This window comes from Mytilus trossulus, chromosome 2 (assembly GCF_036588685.1).
Source record: "Mytilus trossulus isolate FHL-02 chromosome 2, PNRI_Mtr1.1.1.hap1, whole genome shotgun sequence".
Lineage (NCBI taxonomy): Eukaryota > Metazoa > Mollusca > Bivalvia > Mytilida > Mytilidae > Mytilus > Mytilus trossulus.
The window spans coordinates 72,982,302-72,994,619 of record NC_086374.1 but is presented as its reverse complement, the minus strand read 5'-3'; the positions used below and the strand labels follow the sequence as shown (position 1 = coordinate 72,994,619).

At 29.6% G+C, this 12,318-nt stretch overlaps 1 protein-coding gene across 7 annotated transcripts in view; it reads right to left on the bottom strand.

Moving 5' to 3' along the window:
- LOC134707950 (ras-specific guanine nucleotide-releasing factor RalGPS2-like) overlaps nucleotides 1–12,318 on the bottom strand; it is a 53,446-nt gene that overhangs the window by 4,543 nt on the left and 36,585 nt on the right. For all 7 annotated transcript variants that reach the window (XM_063568126.1, XM_063568131.1, XM_063568128.1 and 4 more), the window contains 11 exons: nucleotides 8,710–8,817; nucleotides 7,643–7,693; nucleotides 6,112–6,195; nucleotides 5,599–5,688; nucleotides 5,001–5,093; nucleotides 3,768–3,891; nucleotides 2,668–2,799; nucleotides 2,297–2,390; nucleotides 1,662–1,838; nucleotides 1,123–1,283; nucleotides 541–604 (listed from right to left, as the gene is read on the bottom strand). In XM_063568126.1, the coding sequence (XP_063424196.1) occupies nucleotides 541–604; nucleotides 1,123–1,283; nucleotides 1,662–1,838; nucleotides 2,297–2,390; nucleotides 2,668–2,799; nucleotides 3,768–3,891; nucleotides 5,001–5,093; nucleotides 5,599–5,688; nucleotides 6,112–6,195; nucleotides 7,643–7,693; nucleotides 8,710–8,817 (1,178 nt within the window). The remainder of the gene's footprint in view (nucleotides 1–540; nucleotides 605–1,122; nucleotides 1,284–1,661; nucleotides 1,839–2,296; nucleotides 2,391–2,667; nucleotides 2,800–3,767; nucleotides 3,892–5,000; nucleotides 5,094–5,598; nucleotides 5,689–6,111; nucleotides 6,196–7,642; nucleotides 7,694–8,709; nucleotides 8,818–12,318) is intronic.

The following is a 12,318-nucleotide window of genomic DNA, read 5'->3' as shown; positions in this document are numbered from 1 at the left end:
TTAGATAAACCCTGAAACCAAATTTCAGAAATCCTTGTATTGTAGTTCCTGAGAAAAATGCGACGAAAAATATTCATGTGACGGATGGACGGACTGACGGATGGACGGACGGACAGACAGAGGTAAAACAGTATACCCCCCCTTTTTTAAAACGGGGGTATAAAAAGATTCAAGAATGGGCTCTGGATACTGTTTTTGTTCACAAAATATTCAAATTTAAAGTACGTTCATATATAAACAAATAAATCATAAGTCATATTAAAGTTTTTAAGCAACTGTGATTCTATAATTTATAGATTACAGAATATTTTCAGATGGCATTAACTGCTCTGTTCGATGAATATTAAAAATTAAAGTAAGTAACAAATACACATTTAGTGGTCTTAGGTCAGCTGTACAATGATTTCAGTAGGCACTTGTGAAAGTCAGTTAAACAATGCTTTGAAGAGGGCATCTGCTGATAGCAATTCCACAGTTATATATGCTATTTCAAAATATCTTATTGGTTGGTTTTCTTTATCAAAGAACAAGTATACTTACTGACTTCTCAAAGGCCAAAAAGTCTCCTGATCTGTTGAACTTGTATCTGCTGTATCAGCACTTTCTAAAAAAACATAGAATAGAGTATTTATATCAAACGCTCTATCAATCAATAAATTAACATCAGAAGCTTTATCAATAAAGAAGAAATTAATATTGAAAGCTTTGTCTATCAATAGATATACATTCTTCTAGATCAAAATAAATGGGGAATTTGTTCATTGGACACAGAAGATGCCACTTCTTGAATAAAACTCAATAAAGGGACATACCTAAAGAACTGTAAAAAGTGAAGCTATCAAAATACACACTTGATCTAAGTTTGGTGATAATAAGCATTGCATGTAAGATATAAAATTTTTGGTTGACACAAACTTAAGTTATCGAAAGGAAAGGAAAAATTCAGCAATTTGTTTAACTTTTAGTGCATATCTTGAAATACCAGAGCAGGAAAAGTGAACATATATATAACTTGTGCGCCATCATACATTTAAAGTTGACGTTTTGAGTGGGTATTTGTTTGTCATGTTTTCACAACTGCTTGATTTTAAGGGAGCAGTTTCTCATAGAGAGATTACTAACCTGAGATTCTACCACATATTGAGCCATCACTAGAGGCACACGGTGATTCCTCCAGAACACTGTCATCCAAGAGATGTCTAATGCCTTGTATATAAGGTGCCGTTGCCTTACTGGGTAAACTATAGGTTTTATCTGCTGCAGGTTTATGACAACTTAGGAAACTAAAAAATAAATTATAGACATTCATTATAAGCAGTGGATTATGATTATGCAGATTGTGAAAAAACATAGTCTTTCAGTAAGAAATTCACAACAAAGGCACTACAAAATTGTACAATATGTGAGGGAAAGTAACATAGCATTTGAAAACTATATTTTTCAGGCTTTGCATCATTATCAGTATTATGAGGTTTGTTTCTTTGTACCTTATTGCCTGTTTCTTAAAGACAATCTCTGTCCATTGGTCCAATTTACATTTTTACATTTAAATTACACAATTGTAGATCTCACTTTTCAGGTAATTTGTATGATGCTTTTGATCATAACATAATAATTATGATAATACAGATGAGCAAAAACTTTATTTTTCTATAACTTACTTTGCACTTAAACTTTTAGTTTTTCTGTGTGAGGGACCATTTTTTGTAAGACCAGCACATGACGTCAACACATTACGGGGTTCTGTTGCTGGAGAAGGGGGCGCCACCATTATCTGTATATCTTCTTTTGATGATGAGAGGTTCTCACTCATTGGCTGTTCAACTTTTAATGAAAGTCTAAAAAGAAATGAATAGTATTCAATTTGTAGGAAAGTATATGCCTTAATTTTTATTTCAAATTTTTTATAAATATTTTTACATTTTTGTAGAATTATTTGTCATTTCGTGGATTTGATTTGGCAATGGCCTGGTTAAACATCTTTTCCTAAGAATAGCATGTCCTCATAAAGAAGTAATTGAATTTTCCAATTGTTTCATTTCATCCCATATGTATAAACAGCCTAGTGAAAATTCCTGTCTATATCCTTCCTTTTTTCAAAATATTCCATGTTTGTGTGTAAATAATACAGAAGATGTATAATATCTATAAAAACAGACTAAAAATGCTCATAAGAGCATACATGATCAATCATGCTCTACAGTGGAAAAGCGCTCTCATGAAAAAAAGCTTGAAAAAACATGATGGCATACATCTATAAAGGTTATAATAAGCAAAGGAATGATTTTATACATACTTGTAATTATCGTCTTCTACAAACTTTTGTAATTCCTCTATGTAACGGACAGATTTTAAATAATTCTGAATATGATCTAATACTTGTACATTATCTGAAAATAAATAAATAGAATTAGTATTAAATAACTAATTTTTGTTCAAATACGTTAATAGATATCTGTATTAGGTAAAATTGCTTTGTTGTCTCATCCATGTTCATTTCCTTTTCTTAAAAAAAAACATAATATTTATAATTTTTTATTAAAAAAAGTTGTATATTTGTGTTTATCTTATATTTTTGTTTATTACCGGTAATTTAAATTAAGGTTTCTGATACAAGCTTGAATTATTATTACACATGTTCTCAGAACTATTAGTACTAATATTTACCATAACTGGATTGTTGAAAGTCAGCTATAACTCTTAATATATTATTCATCTGTAATCTCCTTGGGTGGCTTTCTAGGCCTCCAGAGTGAGGGTGTGCCACATCGATGTAGATCAAATCGGATAAATATAAACCTGAAAGACAAACAAAAACAACTTAACAGAGGCTTGATAATCAACAGCCTTACTGCTGAGTTTCAAGAGAAAGTTTCTGCAATGTAAAAAAAATAAGATTTAGACATAAAAACTCTCGCTAAGAACATTAAATTCAGAAATTATTAAAATGTATTTTTTTATTGTGATAAATGTGACAGGTTTTAATTGCAAAAATTTCAAACTTGCATTTTAAATCTTTTTTTAATATGAATTGAACAGAAGTTTTCTCAATTTCACAGAAATTGAAATTGCATTTAAGTTTTAAATAACAAAGTTGCAATAACAAATGCCTGCAATAATTTCTGAATTTACAGTAGAACTTGAACATATCTTTTAGGAGAAAATGCACATTCCAAGCTGATAGTCCTTTTAGATTCAGACTTTTTAGTTCATGTAAAGGAGTTTTTACCTCAATAATTATATTTATTCCATGTTTTTGCCAAAATGCTCAATGTCTTCTACAAGCATCTGATCTAAGTATCAAAAACTTAACTAAAAGATTAGAACAGCAACAAAGTCTTGACAAACTTGTAGTTATCTCCCTTAGATCAGCTTACCTATTTCTGTGTGTGTTGTGATGCATAACATTATAATAACCTGGCAGAGACAATTGACCAAGTTTCTAAGGAATGTTAATATATCCAACAGTATTTCACTTTTTTGTTGTTATTGTTATGTTTTATCAATTTTCATGTTAAGACAAACATGTGTACCGCCAACAAATACCACACATTCTAGAACAGGAGTTTATAAGTGCTACTTTTTTTTGTGCAAAATTTTGGTATTTTCATCAACATGTCTAAATTGTAATTATCTTTGTCTACCATGTTAAGGAGTTTTTGTTTCGCTGTGATTAAAAAAGGGTGTGTTCAGTTATAATTTATTTAATTCATACAGTATATTTTGGTACCACAAGGGAATTGTTTTATATAATATACTATTGTTACCTAAATATGGGATACATGGCAATTTAACACTGTCCATGTAATCTCGTAATCGTTGTCTGTTGTTATTTTCAGAAAATAAATCAGCAATTTTTTCGTATACAGCTTTGTCTTTTCTGGATAATTTCTGAAATAATAAAGTACTTTGTCATAACATGAACTTGTAAATCTAACAGTGTATTTGTCTGTATAGGAGAAACGGCTTGGAAACTATTTTAACATTTTGTAGCAAAAAAATATGAATTCAAACAATTACATAACATTATACTGATCTTTTACCTTAAACTTGTTCAACAAACGAAATTTGTTTTTGGTTTAAAAAATTTCTATTGAACAGCCTATAAGCTAGAGGCTACAACCTCCAAAATGTTGAATTTTGAACAAAGAAATAATAATAATAAACTGTTTGCATTGACTTATCGATCTAATATGCATGTTGTTCGGTGTGAGCCAAGGCTCCATGTTAAAGGCCGTACTTTAACCTATAATGGTTTACTTTTTAAATTGTTATTTGGATGGAGAGTTGTCTCATTGGCACTCACACCACATCTTCCTATATCTATGTATAATCTTAAATATTTTCTATATTACATTTTTCTCTTTTTTTTTTTATCCTTGTGCAATACAAAGCTTTTTTTAATGTATTTTATTACTGTTCACCTGTTTCTTCATTATAAGTGATCAGTGGTTTTGGTTAAATGCGGTGTATTACTCGATTTTTTTCACTTGACTGGGCGGAGTTTAACCGGTTCGCTCATAATAAACCAGTCCATAGATAGGTGTATTAGGATAAACTCATCAATGAAGTGTCCAGTAATTCTTTTGTAAATTCCTTTGATGACACTGATAGGTGATTAGAAATCAGTAATAATTATAACGGCAATCATTCTTATCACACACATCTTCAAATAGACTGTCCTTATGCAAATTAAAACCTAGCTCCGCCTGATCAGTTGAAATAACATTGGTAATATTCTCCAGTTATATTTCTCCATTTAATTTGCTCATTGAAAAGATAATGTAATCATATTCTACCAACTTAATGATTATCTGAAGTAAGTGAAATTTCTTATCGTCTGTTATAATGTGCTCACACTGCATGCAAACCTTAATGAATCTGTTTAGACTAAATGTTAATATTTTTAACAATTGAGTAACTTTATCAAAGGATAAAATCATGACACCATAAAATATGAAAACATATATATATAATTAGCATCCTAAAAACTTTCTTACCATCCAGGTCTTGGACAATCTAAAAATAGCAGCACTCTGTAAAGCTGATATCACAGCCATTACCGCATGTAAATTGTTTAATTCTAATAATCTCTGAAAAATAAAAATGTATATTGAATTATTCTGTTTTGCTTTAAAACGTTGTTTCATGTCAACAAACAATAAGAAGATCATATGTGCACATGGTAACTAATACTTTTTTGAATCATTGAATCAATGTATGCAAATGTCAACTCTAAATATGTTCGAAGGATTCAATATTTCCATCATCAATTAAGAAAGACATACTGAGGATGATTTAAGTCTTACTAGATATTCTTTGATTCTATTGCCAAATCATTCTTGAATATATGGATCATTTTGCTTTTGTTGTCGATGAAGTTTTGGGCATTTGTTATCTCGTATGATTGTAGTTCAAAACACATATTCCTGTATAGATGTTTTAATGTAATAAAATAATTATTGCTTTTTTGTACCAGGTACTTTTTGAAAGTTGTTTGCCATATATAATAGACAGAAAACATGTCCAATGGCTCAAGAGAACAAAGTGATTCTATTTTTTTGTTGTTGTTTTTAAAAAGTAATATTCAAAACTTACCTTGGAAATTTTTATAAAATGAGCCAAAACTTCTGCTCTGGTATTCAGTGTCTGACAATTTAAAATCTCTCGCTGAACCCAAAAATTTACCTGCAAAGAACAAAACAGTATGTTCATTTTTGTTAGAAAATGACAAAAAAAAATTGCAGGTTATACAAGCCTTTTTAATCCAAAAGACTTTTCTAGCTGATATCATAGCATTATAGCTGTTTATCAGTTTATAGAAAGATTCTTTTCTACATTGTAGTACTTATATTTGTATTACTGTGTACAATAAAACTCTTCATTCACTGATATTCTTATTTTTTATTGACTAAGAATAACACACACAAAAACAAAAATCTACTGGAATAGTAAAATTTCAAGTCTGCTACATTGTTTGAAATAAATGCAATGTGACCTAAATGTTACACCACCAGTGAATTGGACATCCCTTTATATATATATATTAGCTGTTTGTTTTAATGTCAGAACAGTAGGACAAAATTTTCTTATTCTTATAAATAAACTTACATGATTAAATCTCCTGGTAAAAGCCACAACATTAGGGGCTTTTATCAATTTCTCTTTTGTTGTCCATGCACATGATGTTAGTTCCTGTAAAATATACAATTAATTATACTCATTCACAAAATATACAAAATTAAGGAACATACAATATTGTTTGTTTCATGTGATTACAGAAAAATTTACTGTTACATGTATGCTATTTGTGATCATTTTTAGATTTGTGTCTGTTAATCTTTAGGTTTTAATGTCTCAAATTTTTACTCGTCTTATAACATCATTTTTTTTTTACAAATATGAATGCTACTGCATGTATCTTGTTTTTTTTAATTCTTTAAATTATGCACTAAACCAGCATGGGAATAAAATCAAAATAGAATTGGGGGTATACTTTTAAATGACACTACAATCATACAACTCAAAATATAGGTAATTTGCAGTCAACATAGATAATAGTGATCTTTAACAAAAGACATGTCTATTCAACATGTTTCTTAACTAACATTTATATTTGATGTATGACTTATAATGAAACAGGTGATTAAGAATATCTTCACTTTTTCTCCAGTGAAATATAAATATTGATAATTTAAACAAGGGTACTAGTTAGAACCTGAAATAAACCAACCATCTTTAGAGGAGTTAGCATCCTCATACAAAGATATATCTTAACTGTTGTAGTTTAGACATATGTTTTACATAGGTAATATCAAAGCTTAGACACATGTTTTACATAGGTAATATTCAAGCTTATCCCCCTTTTTAAGTCTTAAAATCAGCTCCCTACCAAAACAGTCAACCTATAATGTTATTTCAAAGACAGGCGTTAATAAAAATTAAAATAGTATATTTTATGAAACATTTCAAACAATTATCAACGGTGACATGTTAAAACGATAAATTAAACTGATCCATGTAGGTATGTACCAGATGCAAATTTTGGTCACTATGTCACACTTGACATGTTGACCTATTTTAATCTTGACATTTGACAGATAGTTGTTGACATGGAATTCTTCTTCCCTTGTCTCATCTCCTACACAAATAATTCTTGAGATGAATAAGATAACACGATTATACCTTGTCTTAATATGACACCCTAACAAATCAGATGAAATTATTAGATAAACATACAGCCATGAAAAGGTAACATTAATTCGTACAAGTTTGTAGAAGGAATTTACTTTCATATGAAACAAATTGAAAAGAGTTTGAGTCTAACGTATTTCAGATTTTGACTTTCTAGAAAAATATGTTCATAACAGCCTCGTGAAACCATCCTCCATTCAAAGACAGGCCAAGGGTGGGAGACTAGTGTAGCTGTTCATATGGGCATGTTGTCTAAATTTCCTCCAAAAAGGTTATTTCAGAAATGTACCGGAATGTGCCCATTTATTGAACAATGCAAAAACAATTTAAAGTTGCCATTGCAGAAATTATGCATGAAGATATTGAGAATACTTGAAAGCTGAATTGAGCTCATTGAAATGTTACAGATTACAGCAGCTAGGTAAATGGCCTGGTTTTGACAACTTACATCAGGAAATATGTCCTGGAACACAGGTAAATCCATCAAGGTAATCTGACTCTGTAAACAAATAGAAAATAGGTTTATCAAAATAAAGTCAAAGTTCATTTAAGTTCAGCAACAGAATTTGTTATTTACATCGTGTTACTTTTAAGAGTTGCTTCCCTAGTTTTTGGTTTATTGTGAATTGATTGGCAGACAGGAAAGACAACAAAATTAACTAAAATAAACTATGCTTTTTTATATTTTGTAGACTGGTCTAGCACACAGCTAGAACTATTTATTTCTTACGTCAAAAAGTAGCATGACAGCCATACATAAGCACTGACACATATATGCAAATAAGTAATCCATATGTACATACAACTGAAAAAGTGAATCACATTTAGGAAAAAAACACATATATCATATTACTGTTTATTTCAGTTAATAATACCCTTATAACAATTCCAGTGTGTCAAACGTAGTAAAATTGGGTTACTTCCAAATAAATATCAGTTTAAATCAAAACAACTTGCATCCCCTTAATAATCATGTCACTTTCATGAACTTTTTTTCAACCTTGGAAATTTGAAACCTAAAATTTTCTTTTTTAGTTGTTATTTGTAAAAATTTTCAGACTAAACATAAAATTTTCTGTTGATTGAGCGCTAGTTTTTTGACATAATGGTCAAATTGAGACATTGAACTTTTCTATTTGTCCTGATGAACCATACTGGGTAGTCCTGGGTAGTCTCATTGATCAGCATCCTACTAAACAAGTGTGCCACCAGTGATGATTTTTCTTATAGAAATTGAAATCATCAGTACCAGAAACAAATCACTGTGTACAATCAAGAAATCATTGCATACATTTAAATTGACGCCAACTAATACCATAAAAAAACAGAAATAATATAGGAAAACCAAGTGGTTAAAAAAAGATAAGAAACCACAAGACCTGTCATCCATTATATGTACACAAATTCATTTTTGTGTTAAGTTCATGTTATTTGTTGTTATTGTTGTTGTTTTCATTTGATTTTATTTGTATAACTTGTATTTTCCAAGATTTTTAAAATTGTTATTATCCTTACAGCATAATCATCTGGTGAGACCCGTAATACATCGAAAACTACAGCATCAAACTTTTTGGTGGTCTGTGACTGTTTGTCTAGTGATTCCTGACTTCCTTGACTGGTTCCCTGTAAGAAAGAAAAATAACAGTGTAGATTGGAACCAAATAAAAGACATTGAAACAGAGTTGATAGATTGGAATGCAATGTGGTGATGTCTGGTTCTTTTGTCATCTTTAGATAGAAAGATTGTTTTAAATGAATCTATTTTTCTAAAATACAACTAACAAATTGAATCATTATGGTAAAAAATCTGTTTTACTATTATTGACCATAAAAGTATCATCTGAGATATTATATGGTCAGACTGGCCATTTAGGGAAGTCCACTGGGAGGCTTAACAGGAACAGTTTAATATCATATACTAAACTGGTCAATGCAGTAATTTGTGAGTGGATGCGTAATCATATTTACTGAATCAATTACATGATGTTGTGTCAGAGAGTCCAGACTAGTCAGTCACTTGGGGAATTACTCTATGCATATATTTTACTTGATCAATATTATGTCCAGTTTTAGTAGAAATATCATATAAGCATTTATCATGTGTATATTATACAGTTTTTATCCCTATTATTTCAAATTATCTTTCCATTATTTACTTTCCTACAATGCCTTTTGCGTGCAATGTTCAATGAAACTAAGGAAATAAGTTTAGAAAATGGTGTCTCAGATGAAAACAGTAAAAAGCATTCACTTTTTTTCTACCTGAAAAGAAAGACACAATGTATGACTATATAATACTTTAAAGGAGCTATTTAAATAAACTTATTTGTGTGGCATGAAATATAGATCTTGAACAGAGTGCAAATGTATACACTTTTTTTAGACAAGAGATATTTCTATGTCTCTCACACTGTTGGAAACCTTCCCCCCAAAAAACATTTAAAGCATGATAAAATAATGAATCATCCAATAAAGCCACAATTTAATTAATTTATTTCTAACTTACAAATCATTTAACAGACCAAAGTTATTATGTATATATATTCATGTAATTTAGAACATTTACGGTACAGTATATATAATAAGTATTTGTTTATCAACACAAATATTCAGAATATGTCTAGATGTAATGCCCTTAAAATATTTGTGGGCGATCATCCATCCCTTATATGTTTAATATCTGTCAACACATATATTACTTTTAAACATTGTCAGTAGATCTTAACTTAGATAAAAGAAATTCATTCTACTAATAAAGGTTATTTTATTCAAATTATATCTTTAATTTTTCAAGTTGACCGCTTTTACAAATGTTTACCTTATACATACATGACATAATTAATATCAAATGATAATTAAATTTCAGTCAAGGTAACAAGATGAATAATTTAGACTTTTGTGAAGACATTCCAGTATATTTTACTTATGATTGAAAATCAATAAGTTATAAACCATGCAGTACATGCAGTAAACAAAAGATCAAATTATTTCCTATCTGTTTCCAAAATCTGCATTTATTATAATGTACCAATAAGTTAAATAGGAATTTAAGATTCTTCAAGAGTTCTTTTTGCCTGGTTATGGCCATGATATTACAACAAAAACTCTGAGCAAATATAAAAAAAAACACTCATAAATAGGCACTCTTATATACATAAACATTGTATATCAAAAACCTTCAAAATAGTGAACTCAAAAATAATTCTAAGCCGTTATAGATTCCAAGTAAATATTTTAAGATTAGAAAAAAACTTCTTCTTTTAAGGCATTAACTGCCTATCTATTGATATCATCTGTAAAGCAATGTATATTTGAATCTGGTCTGTATTAGATATATCTGTGAAATAAAATCACATTTAGCTAATAGTTTAAGTGCTAGTGTAACATTAACACCATATTTGACCTTTGCCCAGACATATTGATCTATCTCGTCAATCCAAGGTGATAGACTAATTTAGTACAATTACTCCATTTATAGGTTTCCTAGATTTTTATTACACTATTAACTCTCCTATAAACTATTTATCCATTAAATGAATCCCATATGTTTTAATTAGGTTGATGGTGATTCCTGTTTCCATGATATTATGCCTTATTTACTACAGCCATATTACCAATAACTTAATCTCAGAAAATCAAAGCTTTACAATGTACTATGTTCAACATCAGCGTGAATATGGTGACTTTCATCCAAAGATTTTGTTTTAACAAATGCTTATATATCTATTTATAGACAGCCAACATATCACATTGGTATAGAGATACACTTTATAGATAGCATGTGTATAGACATACAAAAGTTAGACCCAAAACAGACAAACAAATGTAAGACTGAGACAATTCTGAAAAAAAATCTGTAGAGGCTAGCACTTGAATTTCAATGACTTTAAAATCTCTGAATCATTCAAGCATATATACAACAATAAGAAGTGAGAGCAATTTATATTAAGATGGTCAAATACCAGTGGAGAATAGCTGTTCAGCTAAGATGATGTAGTTTATAATGACAACAATTTGGCTCACTCAGTGTGCCAACATCCTAAATATAGATTATCAAGTGGATGCAACACTTTTTAAACAATTCAGAATGCTGCACAATTTCCTTAAATGTAAAGAAAATGTGAATTGTGATCTCCTTGGGTAATTCCTTCTTTCTTACATCTGAATATTGGCAAATCATACTTGTATCTAAAAAAAAATATGACTTAAATTGATATTTTTTCCTTCTCTCATAATCTTACAACAATAAGATTAAATTGCTTTTTGTACATTTTGGAATTCATGTTTCATTTTTTTTTAAAACTGTTAAATACATTTCCTTAATTTTTTCCTGCTTAACAAATATAAGAAAAAGAAAAAAATCATATTTGTATGTCATTAGAACTTATTTAAACAACATGTAAGTTAACATGTATCCATATCTAGATTTACAAAGGTATCTGTTAAATCTCAAATATATGTGTTCATCAAAAGGTAACCAGGTACTTATACATGAAAATACATAAATGATTAGACCACAAATGATCCTACATGTACATGTATTAAACATGTATACCATCCTAATAGGTGTTGTCATGTTCACTGATGTAACATCACTTAATATTTAATTAATGACTTCATCAATTTAATCTCTTTGATGTTGACAAAGATTGTAACAATTTCCATGTTTCACTAAAGATTAATGTTCAATTACTACAATATCAAAATTCAATGGTTAAGTTTTATTTGAGAAATGAATTACCCTGTGCAATTTTGTAATTTATTTATCAATAGGTTTTATTGGTGAAGTTATTGGAAATCAGCATCAGTTTTATAGAAAAGTCCATTTTGAAATGAAATATTGACAAATAAGAATAGCATCAAGGGGCCCATACACAAAGGTTACATGTTGTCACATACAATTACAATATTGAGGCATAGAGCAGCTGGTTTTCTAGGAAATATAATGCAGCAAGTAAATTTGTAGGTCATGATGCATTGATTATTTTAATACAAGTACTGAACTTAACTTTTTATAACCACATTTGTTTACAATTTTGGAATTATAAGAAAGCACTGGACAGTGGCGGATCCAGGAATTTTCATAAGTGGGGGTCTACTGACTGACCTAGAAGGGGGCCCGCT